Source organism: Equus caballus, chromosome 6, assembly GCF_041296265.1.
Source record: "Equus caballus isolate H_3958 breed thoroughbred chromosome 6, TB-T2T, whole genome shotgun sequence".
In the NCBI taxonomy this organism is placed as follows: Eukaryota; Metazoa; Chordata; class Mammalia; order Perissodactyla; family Equidae; genus Equus; species Equus caballus.
In genome coordinates, this window is record NC_091689.1 from 20,108,052 (window position 1) to 20,130,593 (window position 22,542).

Genomic DNA, 22,542 nt, shown 5'->3' on the forward strand with positions numbered 1-22,542 from the left:
TGACAACAGAACACTTTGCTCCTGTCCCTTTTCAGCTTCCCGTAGTTTCCACAATCCCACCTACCCATCAAGACAGGCTGGAAGCTTCCTGTTTTGATCTGGGCCATTGCCATTTTTAGGGCAAAAATGTTTTCCTCACTGAACAGTATCTCCCTCCGTGTTCCCCTTGATGAATAATTAACCATCTTGTGTCAACGATACAGTCGTGCACCACACAACGATGTTTTGGTCAACTGTGGACCTCATATATGATGGTGGTCCCCTAAGGTTAGTACCATAGAGCCTAGGTGTGCAGTAAGCTTTACCATCTAGGTTTGTGTAAATACACTCTACAGTGTTCGCACAACAACGAAATCACCTAATGGCACATTTCCCAGATGTATCCCCGTCATTAAGCGATGCATGACTGTATTTTCTCCTGATCCAGTGTTGCTTCTAGAGACTGGGGCCATGCAGAGGGAAATGGAAGTGTGTACATGAGGCCAGGCTTCTAAGAATTGCATGGATGATTCTGCCAAAGTGGTAAATGTTGCTGGGCTTCATCAGTGGCAGACATTGACAGCCAGTTCTCCAGGGAAGACAGCGAGGCCCTGACGTACGGTGTTTGCCCATTGCCGTGGTGTAAATCCTCTCACCTTGGCTCCCAGCAGAGCGGCCACATTTAACAACCAGCTCTTGGGGTTCCGGGAAGATGGAGCCAGCACAAATTGGCACCAGCTGGCATGAGCCAGCAGCAGCACACGAGGGGCCCGTGTATCATCAGCTCCCACCTGCTAGTGCCCTCGGGGCATGTGTGTGCCCCTGCAACCGTCAGTGTCTGTATTAAAGACTCCTGTGGCTCGTTAGGGGTCAGACGATCAAGAATCAGTTCTGCTTTACTTTAAGCCCTTTTAACCTCAACTTTAAGCTTATTTATAAGTTACTTTAATTCAATTTTACCCGTTCCTTTTCATCACATTTGGGGAAGATATTTTTTCCACCTAACTCTTCTACTTAATTTTCCACTCCTTAATTGACTCATCTGAAAAATAGAAGTTGATGATCTCTTAGCATATTCAACACGTAGCTAGGCTCTCCATGGTGATAACAGCTCTTACTGTGAGCCGTGCCCTGGACTCATATGAACTCATTTAAACACCTGGCTGACTAAATCTTAGAAGCTTCATTCATGGACAAGGAAATTGGCTTAGCCTTGGAGAGTGAAATACCATACTTGAGGTCACCCAACTAGTTGGTGGTGGGGCTAAGATTTGAATTGGTGGCTGACACGGTGTTTTAAAAATTAGTTGCAGGCATTAAAAAATTTGAGATTTCATCTAAGAATCTAGATTTTTACCTTCTCTTGAATATTTTGAAATCCTGGCAACTCTAGTCCCATGTGACCCCATGGGGATATAACTGGAGCTAAGTGGAAGCTGATCCCTTTAAAGGGACATTTCTCCAATGTGTCACAGTCCCCACTTCTCCCTAGTGTCTCACACCCTGCCTATTTCAATGTGTCAGGCTTCAGATTTTCTGCTTGTACTTATGGGCCACACTGCTTTCTGTCTAAATATTACTTCCCCTTGCCCACACCTTCCTCCCCACTTGACCAGGAAGAAACTGAGACAGAAGATTTTTGTAATTAATTCAGGTCAAATCAGAGAGGCCACCATAGAACTGAGAACTCATCTTTCACAATCAGACTACGTGATCAAAACCAAAGCACATGCTCACTGTAAAGCAATGTCTTTATACTGTTTTAATCCCTTCTATCCCCATACTGCACTTGGCTAACCCTCCCTTTAATAGGCAACCATTTGAGTGGGTGTCTTTTTATTTGACTACGTTCTTACAAAATGTGTATTGTTGCGTTGTGTGCGTCCATTTTTCATTTACTCAAGTGATATCATAGCTCGTATTCTGTTTTCTACTTTTTTCACCCAAGGGTCTTTTGCAAGATCCTACCATGTTGCAACATACACGTCAAATCTTTTCTTCTGGCTGCAGCATAACACCCCATGTGCCCCTTGACCACACTCTACCTTGTCCACTCTCCCAATGATGGGCACCCAGTTTCCCTGCGAATCTCTGCCAGCATGAACGAACCTATGATGACCATCCTATAGGTGGTTATTGTAAGCCCTGAGGAGTACGTCCAGGGGTGAAATTGCTGGGTCATAGAATATACCTATATTTAATTTGTCTAAATTGTGTGGGATTGTTCTCCAGATTGGCTTCACCCGTCTACACTCCCAGGATTCTTTATACAATACAGATGTGGAGGGAGGAATGGAGGGAGAGAGGGCGTTTGAATATATAAGATCCATTAGTAAACAAAGTCCTATAGACGGAGTTCAAAACAGGCTTTCCTTGTACCAAAGGTACCAGAACACACAGGCAGGGAAACTGGAAGACGGCAACCTTTCAGAGGCCAGGAGCACAGAGCTTAGAGCCAGGGACCTGAGGCTGGGGTTGAAGTCCTGGGGCTGCCACTTACAGGGCAAGTCATTTGGCCCTGCCGAGCCTCAGTTTCTTCACCTGTTCCAAGATGGGAAGACCAAGAGAAACTTAAGTAAGGTTGTTTGGATACTGAAAAAATAGTCAAACTTTCATTCATTCACTCTCAACTCTGGGGTAAATATGCGATGCATTTTGTCACTTAAACACCAAGTTTCCGAGTGTGGCCAACCTCATTTAGGGCATCCTATATCCCCTCGAGCTGGCTCAGGGAGTCACAGGACCAGAGGCCCAGCTACAGAGTAGGGTTTTGGATGGTCCGTGCAGAAGGCAGGGTGGGAAAGAGGAGGCAGGGAGCAGGGAGGGTGGTGGTGGTCCTCGTGAGCAGCCACATTTGGGGGAGGAGGGAGAGGAAGAGGAAGCTAGGCCCTCACGTCTGATCAATCGCTCCATAAAGTCGGGGTCCAGACCGTCTGCTGTTTGGGGCTTGGGTTGAGGGATGAGGGTAAATCCTCGCATCACCTGTTGAGAGAGGGCTCAACATGGACCAACGAAGGATTGATTTGGGGAGCTGACTGTCATAGGTCAAATTATTCCAGAAGCAGACCCTGAGAGTGGGTACCAGTATTTCACTAAAGAGAGGCTCCCAGGAGAAGCCTGCAAGAGAGTAAGGGGTGCAGGACAGAGAAGGGGAGAAGCCAAGCAAAGGTGTAATTTGGGGTGAAGCCTAAGGGAGCTCTGGAGTGTAAATTACACCTCGGGGCTTGTCCTGCATCGAAGCAAAGAGCTGGGCTTTTGCACACACACTCCAGGTGTGCGCTGGCCACTTGGATGGGCACAGGGAACATAGAACTCTCCATTTTCTCCAGGATCTCCATATAAGTGAGGTGACTCCAGCACCCAAGGGGAAGCATCTAAGGTTGCAGGTTCAATCCTTCAGAAGCAAAGCACAGAGGCGCTAGAAGAGAGGAGGATGGGAGCATAGAGCAGGAGAGGGATCCTGGGAGAATTGGGCAGGGCAGCAACAGCGTGCCATAAGGACCTAATAACTGTGATTAGAAACCACAAATTTATATGAACACCATCCTTGGCACAAGCTGCTCCCTCTTCCTGCCGTGACATTTCCCTCTCTTGTTGCCTGGACCACTCCTATCCATCCTTGGCATCTCAGCTTAAGTGTTGGTCCTCTGGAAAATAATTCCCTGACCCACCAAGCTGAGTCCCCTTGTAACACCCTCCCGGAGCACGGTCTTCTCCTCACACCCTCTGCACCTTGTAATTATTTACTTAACTGTTTACTGTACCATGTCTTGCTTCTCTGCTAGACTGCGGGCAAGGCCTGGGTCTGGGTTTGTCCCTGCTAGAAGCCCACAGTGAGCCCGGGGGTGGGGAGGGGGGTGTGTGGCGAGAGGTTGGTCAATGTGTGGGGGCTGTGGTGGCTGGTCTGATGGGCCGCCCTGCTCAGGCGCAGGGGGTGGACTGGGCAGCTGATCCTGGCTAGTGGCTTGGACACTCAGGGCCTGCAGATGTACAGGGAGTGCAGGGTGCCGTGCAGACAGGAGCTCTGGTGGCCACAGTGGGGTTCAGGCTCATCAGAAAGATGGTGGGCCCAGAGGGTCCTGAAGGCTGCTCAGAGGACAAGATCAAAGGGTGGTGGCCTCTGGGATGCTGGAGAGCTGATGTGGTGGGAATGAGGGCATGGAACCTGAAGGTGTGTCCCTTTGATGGGTCCTGGTGACAAAACAAGTTGTGTGACATTGGACAAGTCACCTCATCTCTTGGAGCTTCAGCTTTCTCGTGGGTAAACGGAGATAATCATGTCATGAAGTTTCAATAAGAGGAAGACTCTCAGGAGAAGTTCATTCTTCCCTTCAAATGTCTATTTGTCATTGTTTGCTGCATAACAAGTGCTCAAAAATCTTCATAGTTTATAACAACAAACATTTCTCTTCCTCTCCTGGGTCTGAGGCTCAGCTGTGCTTGCGGGATCTAGGCCGGGCTCTCCTGGGCTCAGCAGGACTGGACTGGACTGGACTCCAGATTTTTGGTTGGGTCCAGGTCTGCTCCTCATGTCTTTATTCTCAGCCTGTGCTGAAGGGCCAGAGGCTCCCTGGGGCATATCTTCTCATGTCAGATCACAGGACCCAGGAGGGGCAAGCAGAAACCCACAAGCCCGGTAAGCCCTGAGCTTGAAACTGGTGCTTTTGCCCATAATCCATTGGTTGATGCAAGTTGCATGGCCATGCCCAACATCAGTGGGGCAAAGACGTAAATTCTTCACACTCTGCAAGATGTTGCAAGGTGCCAGGATGAAGGGTGTGGCCACAAGATTCAATGGCAGGGAGGGCCCTCTGCCCCAGCCCCCCTTCCTTGTCATCCAGGCTTCTGTTTACACGAGCTCTTGGAAAAAGCTTGGAAACAATTTCCATAGTTATCTGACAACCTCCCTGTGATGCTGGGTGTGATGGATAGTTTCTAGCTGTCAACTGTGACTCTACTGACAGAAGACCCATCCTCTCCCCAGATGGGGGGGTCCTCCATCTAAACACCCAGATCATGTGCTGGCAGACAGAGCATCGTCATCCCCTGCCCCTCGCTCCAGCTGTGGTGACACCAACAGAGACCTCAGACGATGCCTCTCAGAGCTGTCATTTCAGTACCAGCCAGAGGTGTAAATTTCCCAGACCTCCCGCCTGCAGCTCTTTTGATGTGAGCAGTTCAAAGCACTTCACAGGCCGCTCAAGTCTGCGAGGAGAGCAAGCGACTTGACTCCCACTGCACAGATATCAGAGACTGAAAGGCAGAGATTTGGGGCTTCATGATCTCAACATCCCAATGGGGATCCCAGCTCAGAGGCGACAGAGTGGAACAAGCCTCTGTGAGTGCCCAGTATGGGAGATGACCTGGCATCCGGGGGTTTCCCCAGTGGGAGAAGGCAGGAGGCAGGGCTGCGGGCCGCTGGCTCTGCTGGTGGGGGAGGAGGGGACACCCAGCCTGGGGAGGAGTGGCCACAGGATGCAGGGACTGAGAAGTAGAGAGGTGGGGATGACAAGCCCAAGGAAGGAGCATGGGTTGAGAAATGGGGACATCAGCTCTGAGAATCAAGGGTGGGGTGTGGATTTAGGAGCGATTACAGAGACTGGCAGGCGAACAGAGCCCATCCCGAGCCGTTCTGTTCTGGGAAGTCTGCCCAAAATAAGGCAAGAGAAAAGCTGAAGAACCCTCTTTGGGATGTGCGGGCTGGTTGGAACAAGGCGGATGGGAGACTCCAGCCTGCTGGCTGGGTGTAAGACAGAGCCCACTCCTGCCAGTGCCAGGCCTACTGGACCCGGGCAGACAGGGCCAGTGGGCTGGCTGGTGCCCGCCAGGGAGCTGGGGATGAGCACGGTTGGGCTGGAGCCAATGTCCCACTGCCACAGCTGGCGGGTGGGGCTGGGACAGGCTTGGCGCTCAGTTTGCACTTTTATTCCTTTAAGCTTCTTACCTCCTCCCAGAGCTGCCGCATCACCCTCTTCTGCACATACGAGACTCTAAATAAGCCTGGTGTTGGCTTTCACACTTTCCAAGCCCTCAGACATGTGGCTTTGGGGACTCTGCCTTGGGGCAAGCCAGTGGAGACAGGACAGAGACCACAGATTGCAAGTGCCAGCCTCGCCGCCTCCACCCCCACCCCCACCGCCCACCACAGCGCAGAGGCCAGGCCTGCTGCCACCCGGGATACGAGCTTCTCCCACGTACCGGGTTTCACACCACCCAGCCCACCCACTGAGCTGCTGCAGGCTTGAGTCTGCCTGCCCGAGAATCTCTAACCACCTGGTTCCACCCCGAGCTGGCAGCTCCCTGTGTCTGGTACCCTCCCTCCTGTCTAGCTAGAAAGCCTGTGGGTCCCCACCCACCGCCTCCTATCTTCTTTCTTATCTTGAAACGTCCCCCTGGGTGCTGCTCTTCTGACAACGCCTCTGACCACCCAGGCAAGTTGCTCAACATATCTGAGTCTCAGTTTCCTTGTCTGTAGCATGGAGCTGTGGCACCCACCTGTGATGTTAGATACAATATAAAGTAGATAACATACCTAACACCGCTGGCCCAGTTCCAGTTTCTTCCATTTTGGGGAGTGGGATCCTCACCTGGGAAGAGCCAGAGAGCCCTCAGAGGGACCTCCTCTGCCCCTGGCACAGGACACATGGTGGGGAACAGTGTTCTTGCCACCGTGACCTGTCCTTTGTCCTGAGTGGCTGACACAGGGTACTGTTCACTGTTGCAAGACAAGACCTGAGGAAAGACGAACAAGACCCCACTCCCCGGGACCCAAAGAGCCCACGTCCCACCTGCACCAGCCCCCTTTTCCCTCACCTCCCTAGTGCCATTTACAGCTCACAGCCTTCCAGCCCCATGAGGCCACAACACCAGGCCATTCACGAGACATGGCAGCTCCAGCAACCTGCAGCCTGCCTACCAGAAAATGACCCCTCAAAGGTCCCATGAATAGTTCTAAGACACTCTGGAGGACCCCTAAATGTGCCCTCTGCTGGCCGGCCACCTGCAGGCGCCACACAGAATACTGTTCCCTTCTCCTGTGTCAGCTCCTGCTCGTGCGGGCTGTGGCGGCAGGACACTTGAAGCTTCGTGTGGCCCCTGTGCACCACGAGAACACCAGGGTTCCTGTGCCGGCCTGGGGCTCTGTACCAGGGGCCAAAAGCCCCATCTACCAGTCTGCCAGGGTCTGCTCCCCCCAAATTCCATGCCATCAGTCTCCATCTCTCTCTCATCCACCCCAGAATCTAAACCAAGTGCCTGGGTCCTGGGAGAGAACAGAAGCTGTGTCCACATCTACCCCAGGCCCCTCCTCTTCCTCCTCCTCCAGCCTCCCATCTCTCCCACTCACAAAATAAAACCCGCCCTGCTCACCGATGCATGGGACCTTTCCAGGAACCCAGCTCCGCCACGCCCAATGCCCAGTGCACCTGGATGTCCAGCCCCAGCCCACAAAACCCGCTGCCCCTCCCCTCTGGTCAGTCCCAAGAACGCACACATCAGCCCAGAGGCTGCGTCCGCCATGTGTCTTGTTGTGGGGCCGTGGCCACCACCTCACCTCCACCCGCTCGTGCTGAGGGACTCTCTGTGATTGTCTTTCTATTCTTGGTACGTCAGTATTATTACGATTATCTGACGTTGAAGATGTTTCTAAGATGTAATTTTTGTACAGAAACCTGCAGAAGTATATAGGCCAGGAATGTTTTTGTACATTTAAAAAAAAATCTGACACTTTTAGACAACATGCCTTTTAAACCCCACTCCCTTGTGTGTTTGTGTGTGTGTGTGTGTGTGTGTTCTTGCGTGCATGTTAATTAAATGAGTGGGGTTACATAAGCTAATTTTTAAAAATCTTTCTTATTACGCTCAAAAAAATGTTTACATGTAACCACCATCCAGATTAAGATATAGATCATTTCCAAACTGTTTTTTTCTTTTTCACTATTTATTTTGAAAATAATTGCAGACATATAAAAGTTTTAAAAAGAGTGGAAAGAATTCCTGTGCACCCTTCACTCACTTTCCCCAATGTACATTTTAGCCTTGGAAGTTTATCATTCTCTCTCTCTCATATTATTATTATTATTCTGAATTATTGGAGAGTAAGTTGCTGGCAATGCCCCATTAACCTTAAAGATGTGTTTTCCCTAAAGATGAGCCCTCTCCCCTACATACCCACAGTTCAATCGTCAAAATCAGGAAATTAACATTGATGAAATAGTATCACCTAATCTTTAGATACCATTTAAAATTCTCCAGTTGTCTTAGCCATGCCCTTTATAGCAATACGTAACTGTTATATTTATATATTCTACTTATAATCTCCGCCTCTGGACCAGCTGGTGGGTGGGGTGGGGGCACTATGTGTTAGTTACATGTAATTACCACATCCCTGTACTGGGCACAGTTCCTCGTCTTTCATGACCTTGGCATCTTTGAAGAGAACAGGCTAGTAATTTTGTAGGCCGTGCCTTGATTTGGGGTTTTCGGGTGTTTCCACTTGACTGGGTCCAGGCGCTGCATTTCCGACACAGGTACCACAGAGGCACTGCTGTGCTCTCCGCGTTCATCTCAGGAGACGCACGATGTCGTTTTGTCCTGTTACTCGCGAAGTCAACCTTGTCACTGGGTTAAGGTGGTGTCTGCCAGGTGTCCTCGTTGTCAAGTTACCATTTTTCCCTTTTAAATTATTAACTATTCTGTGGGGAGATGCTTTGAGACTATCTAGATGTCCCGTCCCTCCTCAGTCTCTCACCCACTAGTTTCAGCATCTTTAGCATCCGTTGATTCTTGCCTGAATCAGTTGCTGAAAGGTGACTTTTCCCATCACTCGTTAGACAGTTATTAATCGGCATTCTACCGTGAGAAAGAGCTTTCCTTTCTCACTTATTTACATCAGTACAGACTCATGAGTTCCTATTTTATTCAATGAATTGTAATTATTTTTATTATTCATTTTGATGCTGAAATTGTGCCAGATGGTCCTTTCAACTGTCCTTTCAGTTGTCTCCTGGTTCCTGGATCTTTTTGACAAATCCTTGTCATTTTTTGAGCTTTTCCTTACCTTCTGGGTAATGGATGTTCCAGGCCCACCTTACACCTTTCCCGCCCCAGCCCTAGAACCGTCTGTCTCTCCAAGGAGCCTGGTTCTCTTTAGTGGAGGGTTGTATTTCAATGTGCTAGTTGCAACTGGGGTGTTGTTGCTTCTAGGTCCTCTCGGAAGACAGAGCAGTGAAATGTGTGTGTACACACCTACACACTCACACATGCATCGGTGTTTACCTATAGGTGGTAAAAACCCTGAGTTCACACTGATGCCTCCCCTTCCGATGCGACACTGCAGACCGAGTTCATTCTAGCCTAGCTCCTCTCTCTGACAGTGAGAAACTGGCTCCCATTTCTCCATATATTTCATCCTTTGCTCGTTTCCCTGTGTGTAGCCAGTCTCTGCTGCCTCCTGCCCCAGCCAGGCCAGCTGCTAAGGCCCTGACCACTTCCTTGTTCCAGCTGCATCCTCTGCCTGCCGACCACCTCTGTGGCCCCAGCCCCGAAGCCCTGCTGGCTCCTGGCCACTTCAAGGAAGAGAAGGGGAAGGAAACAAATGGATAAATATATTTTAAAGAAAAGAGGAGAAGGGTGGGGAAGCGGAAGAGCTGACTTTTCAGGAGACATATCCTGGGGCCCATTCTCAGCCATATGGCTGGAGAGGGATTTCTGGATCTGAAGCTGGCCTCCAGATCTTCCCAAACCTGTCTGCGCCGGCCTCTCCCATCTCACTAACCGGCACTGACATCAACCAGGTCCCTAAAGCTGGAGATCTGGGGTGAGCTCCCTGGCCCCCTGTCTCTCACAAGCAGCTCTCTGGCTGTTCCAGCTCCGTCCAGCCCCTCTCCCTCCACTGCACCTCCACAGGTCAAGCACGGGGCGGGGGGAGGTGCTGGGGTCCCCAGCTTCCACTCCTGCCCCATTCAATAGTCCATGATGTTTTTTAAAATGTAAATCTTATCAAGTTTCTCTCTCTCACACACACACACACAAGCTTTTAAAAGCCTTTAGCGGCTCCAAATCACTCTTAGAACAAAATCCAAACTCTGCAGGGCCCAAAAGACCCGAGAGACCCACCGTCTGGTCTCTCTGTCTCTCCCTTCTTCACCCACGTTGAGGTCTGCAATTCTTAGGAAGAGGTTTGCGGGAGAGGAGCTGGTTAAAGAGGGAGAACAGTCCTGAGGGCAGAAGGGAAACCAAGGAAGGCATGTCCGGGGCTGGCAGAGACCGGAGAGGGCAGAGCAGGGCTAGGAGGAGGTGGGTCCCAGCGACAATGAGAGGTGGACAGGACGGGGCGTGCAGCCCCTGCCAATCTGATCTGTGAGTGGAGGAAATGCTTCAGAGCTGTCAGGGATGGGAGGGACTGTTCCAGAACACAGAGGCTGGGCCTGGACAGCCAAATTCCATGCTCACTCTGCATCAGTGTGGTGCCTCCAGGGATGTGGGAACCCTGGGCCTGGGCTGAATCCAGCTCTGCACACTTCCTCCACAGCCTCCAGGGGCCCAGGGTCTCGTCACCAGGAAAATAGAAATAATAATGCCCCCAGCCATCCCTCACCCCTCCCTGCCATTCTCTTCATGGCAGCCAAATGGTACTGTCACCCTGCTTAAGACCTTTTAGTGACTTTCTCCTTGAACTTGAAAGAAATGCTTTGCTGCAGTGGGATAGCGAGCAGACTTTTTTTCTCCCCTCTCTTTAACACTTTCCCATCATCTGTAAAATTTCCAGAACGATTGTATGTGCTCTTTCCTTTGTAGGGAAGGCTGGCAGAGCCGCATGCCCTGCAGCAGTGTCCTCCCGGAGCCCCTCGGCTGCCCCTCGGCTGCCTGTGCCCGCTTCCTCCCGAGTCCCTAGCCCTGTTTCAGTTCCCCGTTTAGACACAGCAGACAGTGCTGAAGTTCAAGCTACCCCTTGGGAAAGTTCAGCCTTCCAGTGCTCCCCCTTCCTCTGAAGAGCATCTGAAAGTGAGAGCCTCAGAACCATTTCTGGAAACACATCTCGCAGGGTGCACAGCCCTGGGCCTCCAACAGACCGGACATTCAGCTGTCCCTTGTTTTAAAGATCCTGCTGGCTGTCCCTCCCCAAACCCTGGGACTCAGGGCCACCCTCCCCCTCACTCTGTACCTTCTCTGGGAGTTTGGTACCCGGGTGAGCTCAGGCGCCAGGTGATGGGGTGAAGGGGCCCCTCCCTGAAAGGCCCAGCTTGGCATTCCACATCCGTTTCCTTCTATGACTTTTCAATGCTGGGGTCTGTTTTACGTGATGTGCACGTCTCGCCAAACAGTGTGTGTGTGTGGGGGGGGGCTGTCATTATGCCTGCAAGGGGTTTGGGGGACTATGACAGGCTGGCTGAGCCAAGCAGGGTCCCTTTCCCACAAGGACTTACAAGCTTGTGGGGAAGCAGACACAGCTGGGCTTTGTAGGGAGCTGTCTAGAGGGGCTCACGGAAATGGTCATGCTGGAAAGTGCCTGGAACTTTCCATAACCTGGAGATTTTAATGACAGACTGGAGAAGAGATAGGTATTTTGTTTCACAATCTGAACTAACTCCTACCACGTGTTTTTCTGCATGACTTTCGGTGATGGAGATAAGTTCATGTCCATTCTGTTGACACCACAAACCCCGAAGGGTCGTCTGCTCTGTGCGTACACACCATTAAGTGAATAGACTAACAATGTAGGAAATGCTGCTCTTTGCTTTCACAAAATCAAGCTGTCTGTCGTGTGCTCTAGGTATGTGCCAAAGAGAGAAGGAATTCCTTCCTGGTTGGGGGAGAGTTGCCACGGAGCAGAAATCCAGTCACCCATGGGCACCCTCCCGGGGAACGTCTGTGATGAGCAAGGCTCCCGTTCGCAGCCCCCCCCCCCCCCCCAATGTGGGGCTTCAGGGTTTCCTTCTCTGTTTCAAAATGACTTGATAAATCTCTTCAGGAAGGCAGCGGCTGCGGAATGAGGAACGAAGTCTGGAGGCCTCCACCATTAAGCATGGAGGGCAGCCCCCCTTCCCCGGAAGTGTGGCCAGTCCCCCTCCTGCTGGGAGCCTGGCCAAGGCACGCAGAACACACGGGCCTGGCTGTCCCACCTGTCCCACAGGCGTCCCGTCACCCTGGACCTGATGTACTGTGTGTCTTCTGTTCCAGCCCAGATTCACCCGCTCCCTGGCCCCAGGTTTGCAGTTGGGTGGCAGATGGGAGGCACAGCCAGGAGATGGGAGGTCCCAGGGGTCGGCTCTGCAGAAGGCCACAGCTCTTGCCTGCCAGCCCTCTCCGAGTTCCTGCGTCTGCTGCCCCCATGGGGGGTAATTGCTTTGGTAGCTGCGAGGTGCTGCCTTCCTCTTACATCCCTACATCCCGTCCGCTAAATTCTCCCAAATCCCCCAGTTTAACTTGACACCCGCTTCCTGCCAGGACCTGACTGATACACATGACAACCTTCTTCTCGACATTTGACATTTTATTGTTGAAAAGGCTCCACCTGGGGGGATCAGGTCGGGGCTGGGGAGAGGGGGTACTCCTCCTGCTGCCTCCCCTGCCCCCCCATTTCTCTTCATCCCCTATCCCAGGCCCACACAGGGTCCTCTCGGGCCATCCTTCCTCCTGGCTCTAAACGCACAGCTGTCATCCTGACCCAGTGCAGCAGGTCCATCCATCACTATCGCCAAACAGCTCCGATTGGCAGGCCATACGGTGCCATCGGAGGATACAACAGTAAGCAGAGCCGGCCCCTGACTATGGATGCACAGTCAGGCAGATATGGACTTGACCAGGCCCCCATCCCCACAAGAACCCAGTGCTCCTGCGGGCCCACGGTCAATGCACTGTCCACCGACTCCTGACTCAGCTTTGACTCGGCCCAGATACGGCTGCCCTGTGCACAGACCCACCCCCTCGCCGGCCACACCGCCCTGCCCTCTTGGCTGTCCTGCCTTGACAGGGGACCTTTCTAGGTCCAGCTTAGGAATGAGAGCACTGCGGCTGGGCTGTTCCCTTCTGCCCTGTGCATATGGAGCCCCCCACGGCTGTCTAGACTATACGCCTCACCCCCACCCCTACCCAACCCCCCCCCCCCCCGCCCAGTCTGGATCAGCTAAGGAGCTTCCATAGCCCTGGGCACTCTGACCTTTTCCTGTTCCTGTTCCTGTTCTAGAATGTGCTTTGAACATAAGTTCTCAAAGGAGTCTCTATGAAACCCTTTGCATTTCAGTGCCAGGGCAAAGACTGATGAGGACACCCTCTGGGGAACAGTTCCTCCAAGGAGACCATAACTCTGGCTAGTGGGCGCCCTGCCTTCACCATTTCCTCTGTGTCTGTGCGTCTGCGTGCGCTGGTCCTTGAGACAGGCTGCTCCCTTCTGACCCCATGCACACGGCAAGTCTTCGCTTCAGGCGGTATGTGCTGCCTGCAGACCTGCTCCCTGCAGAGCTCCATGCGTTTCCTGGGGGCTTCCGCCCCGTGAGCTGTAGGGGAGGGGTGGGAAGGCATCCCGCCCAAGCAGTGCCTTTCAGTGGCCATTCACTGGCTTGCCCACCCAGCCCCCTAGACGGGCTGCGCCACTGTCCCTGAGGTTGGACTCAACCCTCATCCTTACCTTCCTGGGCACCTGGGCCACCCGGGCGGCCAGCAGCCATGGTGCACCAGGCTCCCCCGGCTCCGTGAACAGTCCATGCACAAGCAGTGTCCTGGCAAGTTTGTCTTGCCCACAGCGCTCCGCTCCTGCCACTGGCTTTTGGGTCCTCTCGCCCAACTCCCTCCTTGCTGGATCTGTAGGGATTAGATTAATTTTAGAGCATCCTGCTCCTCTGCAGAATGAGTACACAGCAAATTTCATCAATTCCAAGATGCTTATTTTTTCACATTTAACATCTCTGAAATCGAATGGGTCCACAATTGATGGCGTATCACAGTTTATGCTTTACCTTTTTAGTGGTACATAAAATAATGTGACCGCATCCGTGCATTGAAATCTCATATCTCGTGTGCTCCCTCAAACACGTGTTCCCCAGACGGCCTCCAGCCGCGGCCCCTTCTCCAGACTCACACAGGAGTCGTTTCACTTTGACTTCCTTTGAGATTTTCATATCCTTTTTTCATATGCCTAATGGCTTGTCATCCATCAGCTGTAAATTCTTGGCAGGATGACACTTACCACGACGGCTTTATCTGAACTGAGTTCATCCATCTTGTGTCGTGTCAAATTATTTTTCTTATTCTGCTCACTTTTGGCTTTGAACCTCTTCAAGCTACTTTTTAGAAGGCCTGGCTGCCACTGCTCAGGTATTTCTGGTTCAATAATGTTTGAAAGAGATTGCTTAACATGGGGCTTTGGGAAAACAAGGGAATTTATTAGAAAGAATTTTTAAAAAAAAACCTTTTGTTAAACTCTCTACGAATTTATTACATAGCTTAAGCCACACACTCAAACACAGGCACATACCCTCATGGACAGATTGATACATGTGGACAACGCACGTGCACACACAAATACACATGGAGAGAGAGACAGAGACAAGCAGAGACAAGCCAAGTGGAGAGTCCTGAGTCAAGGTGAAAGATGGCAGCGGATTCTCCTTGAAGGCAAATGCATCCTCAGTACAACTGGGGCTGACCCCACGAGCAAGGGTGCAGGGACAGGTCTGAGTCTGGCTCCGTTCCCAGATACCCATGTCTGTCTGGGTCATCCTGTCTCGTCTGATCTCTCCATCCCACTTACCTGGGGTGGGAGGCACCATCCCCAGCCTCCCACGTCAGTCCCGACCATGCTGCAGCAATAGGCATCTGACTTGAAGGTGGGCCAGTCAAGACAATCCAGCCACAATCAGCCCAGGCTCCTCTTGTACACCAACCTGGCTGGGCCTTCCAACCTTATTTACCTAGTGGCCTTCTTTCCCACGTGCGGTGGTCCCAGTTCCTTCCTCCAGAAGGCAACAGTAGCCCCCAGGGGAGCAGTTGGACCCCTGACCTTCAACTTCAAAGATGGCACCTTCTCAACTCATTTTAAACTTCCGTGACTGTCACTGATGTGATGGTTGTTATAATAACGGGTGTGAATCACAGGCACTTAGTGTGAGGACCCGGGGTGCTGTGCTCCCGTAAGGCCAGGGAAGCCCCACCCAGAGGGGGCCGCCTCCTTGGCGCTCATCCCTGGACCCACCACCAGCTTGATCCCTTGCTCCTGTCCAGCTGCCCCGGCCTCACTGCTCCTCCCTGGAGCCTGGTTACATCTTCCCCCTCCACAGGGCTGCAGCCCCAGTCAGCATCTTCTTGGCTGGATCGGTCCTGCTTCGCACTGTCCTCCTTTGTCCTCTGTGCCAGAGAGAGGGAAAAGTCCAAGATGCTTCTGGTTTCTGGCTGGGCCAGTGGGGAGATGAGGGTGCCATTCCTTGAGACAGGACACACCACGGAGAGACAGGGCAGGTGATTGGTGGAAGAGGATGGACAGGATGTTGGGACACGTTGAGTTAGGAACTGTAGGGTACAGCATTGATGAGAACTTAAGACTCATCAGGATGCAGGATGCTTACAGCTCTTGCATCCTGCCCTGCTGCCTGATACCCTCTCAGGAGAAACCCACAGGGGCGGGGCTCCGCGTGGGCGAGACCTAGGTGGGCGGGGTGTCTGTGTGGGTGGGGCCTCAGTGGGCGGGGCCTCAGCGAGGGAGGCTGGCTGCCCAGCGACCACCTAGAATTTCTTGCTGGAGCCAAGGGACAGCAGAAGGGGACTTGGCCCCAGGGCATTTGAACAGCTCAGCAGAATTACCCACAGGCTCCTCAGTCATTAGCAACAGAGACACAAATCAGGGAAGATTTTTGTGCTTCCGCAACCGTTTTCTGAGTTTTGATAAAACAGAATTATAGCAAATGAAAAAAAATTAAAATAAAAGCAAAGCAACTGCTAGAATAGGTTTTCCTCTGTTTAAAAATAAGTTATCTTTGGAGGGGGAGAAATAAAAATAACTGCCAGCATCAAACACACACACACACACACACACACATTTTAGAAAAACATTCTAAACTATTGAAAATAGGTCTCTTGGGGTTGTGGGACAACAGATGATGTCTTCTCAAAAAAATTCTGTATTTTCTAATTTTGCCATTATAAAAATGTATTACTTGTATAACCAAATACTTTTAAAAATAAAAGTTAAAAAAAAACAAAGAAAAAAAACTTTAAAAGCGTCCTATTTGTGCCTTTTGCAGACTGGTTCTTAGGGCTGCTGGTTACAGGGTGTGAGCGTGTGGGTGTGTCGGGCAGACACCGCGTAGGAGTCCAGGGCTTTTTCTGGATCGTGGTCACTCCCTCGGCCTCGCTGGTCTCCGCGGCAGGTGACCTTTGTGGTTGGGTGATGTTCCAGCCGGTTCAAACGTGCCTCTGTTTGGGGTTCTGTCCTCAGGCATCCGAAGGCGTCCCCATGAGGTTCTTCACCAAGCTGGACCAGCTCATCGAGTTTTACAAGAAGGAGAACATGGGTCTGGTGACCCACCTGCAATACCCCGTGCCCCTGGAGGAGGAGGATGCGGGCGATGAGCCAGAGGAGGATGCAGGTAGGAAGGGATGGACTGAGGGCAGGAGGCTGGCAGCTGCCTGTGGCAAGAGGTACCTTCTGGAACCTTCCCTGCCAGCACCGTGGCGGAGAAGTCCTGGGGAGTTTCTCTCACCACAAGTGCTTGTAGATTAAGTGGGTCCAATTATCAGAGGGAAAGAGGGTGACACAGTGGTTAAGGACAAGTTGGGAACACAGGCTCTGGGGTCAGACAGACCTGAGTGGGGCTTTCTGCTCCCCAGCTTCTTAGCTGTGTGACCTTGGGTAGATTACTTAACCTCTCTGAACCATAGACTTCCCTTAAAGAGACAGTGAAACTTATATTTACCTCTCAGGGAGTCATCAAAAGGGTCCATGAATGTAAAGCCTAGAGCCTAGTACATAGTAAGCCCTCAATAAATGCAGCTACCATCATCATCAAAATAATTAGCTGCATTTCACTGTGGAGAGAATGAAGGAGGAGATCCTTGCACCTCACTGGAAGGATGAAAAAGGTGTTTCTTTATATCATCATTGAAAGAAAAAACAGTACACCCCCTAAAAAGTGTGCGAGAGTCGGGGGAAGGGACAGAGACCAACAGGGAAAGGCAGGGCAGCAAGGGAGCTCAGCCGGGGGGCCCTCCTTTCCCCTCAAAAGTTCATGTCCTAAAAGAAAACCCTGAGAAACATAATTGACCCCTCAACTGGTCAGGGCTCCTCTGAAATCCCAGAGCCTGGGAACAACCAGGTCCTCCAGGGTCGCCCCCAAGAGAGGGCAGATGAGACCAGAGATGCCGAGGTCCCTGGCCTGGCTCCCGGCCTGTCCCTGGCAGGCCGCTGCCGGCCACATGCTGGGCACCCTTATCATCCCACTCCGGGGGCAGGCTTGTGGGCCACCTGTCCATCTTCCTAATTCTCCCTGAACACCCACTTTGAGTGGCTGACCTCTGTGGGGCATCCTCACCCCCTTGTGGAGAAGGTGAGAGCCAGGCAGAGTTTCCAAAGGACTACAGCTCCGTGGAGGCTCAGAGGGACCCAGGCAGCCCGTGTCCCTTATTGCCCCACGGCTGCACGTCCCCCAGTTGTCCCCAGGGGCCCAGGGATGGCCTTGGTGCTGAAGAGCTGTCCTCAGAAATGTCCCCCACACTGGCATCCTCCCTTCCCTTGCCCCCCCCCCCCCCCCCCCCCCCCCGATGGCCATCTGGAGAAAGCTCGACGCGCTGCACTCTCCCTAAGGGCTGGAGAGAGAAGCCCCGTCTCATCTCGTGACTGCTGGCTTCACTTCCCCAAATGAGGCCCAATTGTCAGCTTGACCCAGAGCAGCGCGACATTCGCCCCCAGCCCAAGCGTCTCCTTCGGCTCAGGTCTCCTCGGGTGCTGCCAGTCCCCATGGGGCTCCAGGCAGACTCGCAACTGTCTACAGCACCCCAGACTGGGGGGGGTGGGGGTGGGGTGGGGAGTGACAGCTCGTCCTTTAAAGAGAGTGTCCCTGGGCAGCACCGTGACCAGGCCATGGGGCAGCCATTCTGTGTGGGAAGAGGCTCAGGCAGGAGGTCCTGGACCCCAGGGGCTCAGAACCCTTGCCCATCTCTGGACCGTGCGGGACAGACATTCTCCTAAAGGGAAGTGGGCAGGAGTCCCATCTCCCAGGCCGGGTTCAAGTCATTGGTTTCCTATTTCAGTTCTCTGGGTTCAGGGACCCCCCTCAGTTTCTTTTATGTGTCTCGGAGGGGCTGGCGGGAGAGAGAAGGAAGGGCGGAGGCTGCAGAGAGGGCAGAGACAGGGTGCTGGAGTGAGAGAGAGAAGAGCAGTGTGGCTGGGGCCTACCTGCCCCTTGGCCCGCTCCTCCTGTTCTGGGGACTGGGCCTCTGCCGCGTCCAGGGCCCCTGACTCAGCCCCGAGCTGAGCTGCCTGAGGCTGCTGGCTCCACCTGCCCAACCAGCCGCCCTGCCTGGCACAGCCACCTGACCCCAGATGACAGGTGTCTGCTGAGTGCCTCAGTGGGACAAACTGTGCTAGGGCCTGGGACCAAAGACCACTAAGACCAGGTCCCTGCGCTCAGCAGGCTCCCTGTCCAATCAGGGAGTCGGCAAGGGAGTGGGGATGGGAGGGTCAGTGTGGGCACAGATGGGGCACAGTGGCCTGGACCTCGTGTGTCGGGCAGGGTCTCCGCACAGAGGGCGCAGGGAGTCGGCCACAGGGCCCTCTCTGTAGGCAGGTGATCCTGAGAGAAGCTAGTGCTTAGTCCAAATGGCATTCTTGCTCTTCTCTTGGGTAGAAAGTATCCAGTCTCCGCCGGAGCTGCCACCGAGAAACATCCCTTTATCAGCTGGGCCATGCGAGGCCAAGGAGGTCCCTCTGTTGAGTGACAATCTGAGAGCCACCGAGGTCAGCCGGCCGAGCCTCTCTGAGACGTTATTTCAGCGACTGCAGAGCATGGACACCAGCGGGTGAGTCCCCACCTGCAGGGTCCCCTCCGAGGCCAGCCTCAGGCGCCACAACACGCCAGCAGCTCACTCTGCGCTCACTCCCGAAGGCACCCCTTCCACTCCATGGTGGGCTGCAATAGAGTCTGAGGGAGCCCGGCTCCCGCGGCAGCTCTGGCCGCATGGGCACTGCATGGCCTTGCTCAGATGCTCGTCCCCACCAGGCCCCACAGCGTGGCAGGAGCTGGGTCTGGAATGACACAGCTGGTTCTGCTGCCGACGGCATGGTGTGCTCCAGACTTTAGGGGCCCACGATGTGATTCCCTTAATGGGGTTTGCCACAAACTGCACATGGCATCTTTGCCCATCACAGATTCCTCTAATGCCATGGGGTCTGCTGAGTCATATGGCCCAAGCAGAGGAGCTGCCTACACTGCGGCCTGGGCCCACCACACAGCCCTTTCCTGCTCTGGGCCTCACTCAAAGGGGGCCACCTTCCTTGTCATCAGTAAATGGGTCAGAGCAGTATTTCCCTGTGTGGTATGAACTCCATAGTCTACACAGCATGGCGCTCCTTTCTTTGCGGTGGAAGGTGTGAAATGCAATCATTCTGATGCTTTACGTTCTCCTCGCTCTGATCCAGGGTTCCCAGGATCTGGTCCCATATGTGGTCCCATCCTGGCTCCTGCTGGTCCACACTGACGAGGTTCTGCATCTTCTTTGCCCTAGGGTCCTGCTTCTCCCTTAGCAGACCCAGCACTTCCCTGGCTGAGTGATGGGCGGTGGGGTATCTCCTGGGAAGGGTGTTTGTTGTCTTGCAAATCAGAGACCCTGACTTCAAGACAGGCCAAGGGGGTGGCTTTAACAAGAAGGAAGCTCTATGAGGGGACTGTGTCCCCAGTGCCCAGCACATTGCCTGACGTACAGCCGGCACTCACTAGATACGTGTTGAATGAATTAATTAGTTAGTACCCAGTAACTTCCATGCATTCATAATTTTAAAACATTCTTTGTTTCTTTGTGAGAAAAAGAATATCTTAGTGGTAGGACTAATGCAGCATATGCAACTTGAAAGATCAATTTGAGACTCCTCGTGCTGCTGGCCTACCTGCGATTTGGCAAAATAGAAAAGAAATGCCCGAGATACACATAAGCCACCTGGTTGCTAAGATACCTGTTGTTTTTCATTCCCACCTGACATATCCTCAGATTCTTCCCCAGGCCCATCAGGTTATATTCTCTGCACGCTCCTTGAATCTCCCATGCTACTTATCAAGCAGCTAAATAGCCAATGTTTTGAATATGTTGATATGTTATCATGATTATCCCAAAATATGTGTCTAAACAACAAATGCTTATTAAAATAGTCCCTGGAGAGCCCATCGCGTGGTTTCTTTGAGTTTCTAGTTCTCTCCAGGTTTAGATGCTACGTGCAGGAACTCCTTAGGGAAACAGGCAAGGATGCCCGATCATCTGCCCACTCCCCCCGACTCTCCCACACCTTGTATCAACTCCAGCTCCTTGTCAGTCCCTCCTCTTGAGTGGAGGATGTTCCCTCAGGCCTCAGGGCCCCGTGGGAAGTAGGAGGCATGGAGCCAAGCTTCCTCCTGAGAGGGGTGGGGAGCGGCTCTCTCTGGTTTTGCTTCCTAGCTAATTATGGCAGTGGAACTTTCCTAAACCTTCTGCTTGGAGATGCAGATGAGTCAATGAAGCATGGGCAGAAGGACCATGATGACACCGTGCCTGCCCTTAGTTCTCTTCCAGGTCATGAAAAACAGATTCTGCCTTGTGTCTTGAAGTTAGTCTATTTCACCCGCGAAATAGCCTTTAGATTCTTTTTGATTATAAGACACCTGCATAGTCTTTTGTGCAAATTAATTAGATCTAATCAGTTAGGTCATAGTTAATAGGTTATTACAAGACTCCTGAGCAAAATCAACCTTCTCGGATAAACAGAGTTTACATCTTACATTATGTCGACACTTTTCTACAACAGACATTTTAACAAATATAGCTTCCTATAACAAGTACTCGTGTTCTCAGAGTTACGAGTCAATAGTTGTTAGAACTGTCAAAATACGTATCTTAATGCTCTAAGAGGGATTTTTGTCCTTTTTAGTAAAACACCCTTAAGCAGAAACTGGATTTTTACCATGTCAAGACCCAGAATAAGTATAAATTAAACTGAAATGTTATGAGAAGCGGTATGTAAATAGTTGCTGACTTCTCAATCTAAACAAGTCAGAATGGCTAATCCACTTCTTTCCAGTCTTAAGAGCAACAGCTCTTCATTCTTTCAAGAATCCCGCAGAAAAAACCTGTGACCTCTAATTTCAACTTGCTTACATGTCAAGGCTGGAACAAAGATATCGAAGGCTTGTAATAATTTTTTCACACAGGTAAAGCAACATCCTTGAGCCTCAGTTTCCTCATTTGTAAAACAGAGATAATAATACTATCTGCCTGTAACGTTGATTTGTGGCTTAAAGGAGAAAATGAGCCTTGAGTGCTTAGCAGCGTGACTGGTGCGTTACGCTCAGGAAATATTTGCTCAGATTGCAATTTTCATTATTAAAGGAACAAAGACTCAAAAGTTATCCAGAAAAAAAAGTGCAGGGAGATAGAATGTAGAGGTGTGACCAGACCTAGGTGGCAGCCCTGGCATGATGCCCCTGGGCTAAGCCTCTGCTGGGCCATCATGTGCAGTAAGCAAGTCCTGCTCAGTCACATGCCCTTCATCCATATATTGATGGGGCTGGACCAGACCCTGGAGGGCAAGAGCAGGGTACCTGGGCTGCCCCCACCGGGTTCCCAGCCCTGTCACTCATCGCAGAGACATCCCCATGGAGCCTGGGAAGACTCAGAACCTCCTGGACACCGAGCTCCAGGTGGCCTTTGGCTGTGAATTCAGAGTTGGCATGTGAGCTAGAGCCGTTGGCCATCTCTAGACTCGAGCAGCCCTTGGCCCTCAGATCCTGTCTTTGTGAATAGATGAGGTAGGGGAACAAGTCCGTGGTCCATTTTCTAAGCTGTTTTGTCTCCTTTTTAAAGGATAAACATTTCCCAGTCTCCAGCCAATGTTACCACACAAAATTGGAGTTCTCTTGCCCAATGCGCATAAACAGCTAATTAATTACAGCATCAGCTTTTAGGGGAGAAATCAGCTTTATTCTGCTAGATAGACCCTCAGGGAGATGGGGGCGTGTGCCCTCAGATCTGTTTCCCGGATTCAGGATTTGGGCAAATTTAAGAGGTTAGGGAGAACGGGCTGGCATGTGGAAACACTGGTGGGACAGGCTTTGATTGCTGGGCTTCAAGCATTTATCGTAAGGTTTTAAACATTTATGATGAGGTGGGAAAGGAATTTTTAACACCAGATCTTCCTGAATGATGGACCCCTCGCTTCTGATAAGAGTCCGACTTTCAAGTTCCGGTTGGGTCCGTGTCCTCTGGTTCTGTGAGGAGGAGGATCTTTGGACCTGAGGTCCTTTCAGGTCAAGATCTCTTCTTCTGCATGTGCTCCGGCTATGTGACCTTGCACATTTTCTGAAAGGAAATTCTTAATCACTCTGTTGATAG

The 22,542-nt window shown here is 51.9% G+C and overlaps 1 protein-coding gene across 1 annotated transcript in view; it reads left to right on the top strand.

Annotated features, from left to right (window-relative positions):
• INPP5D (inositol polyphosphate-5-phosphatase D) overlaps positions 1-22,542 on the top strand; it is a 123,203-nt gene that overhangs the window by 35,746 nt on the left and 64,915 nt on the right. Inside the window, exons 3-4 of the mRNA XM_001495662.5 lie at positions 16,409-16,559; positions 18,816-18,987. Of these exons, the coding sequence (XP_001495712.2) occupies positions 16,409-16,559; positions 18,816-18,987 (323 nt within the window). The remainder of the gene's footprint in view (positions 1-16,408; positions 16,560-18,815; positions 18,988-22,542) is intronic.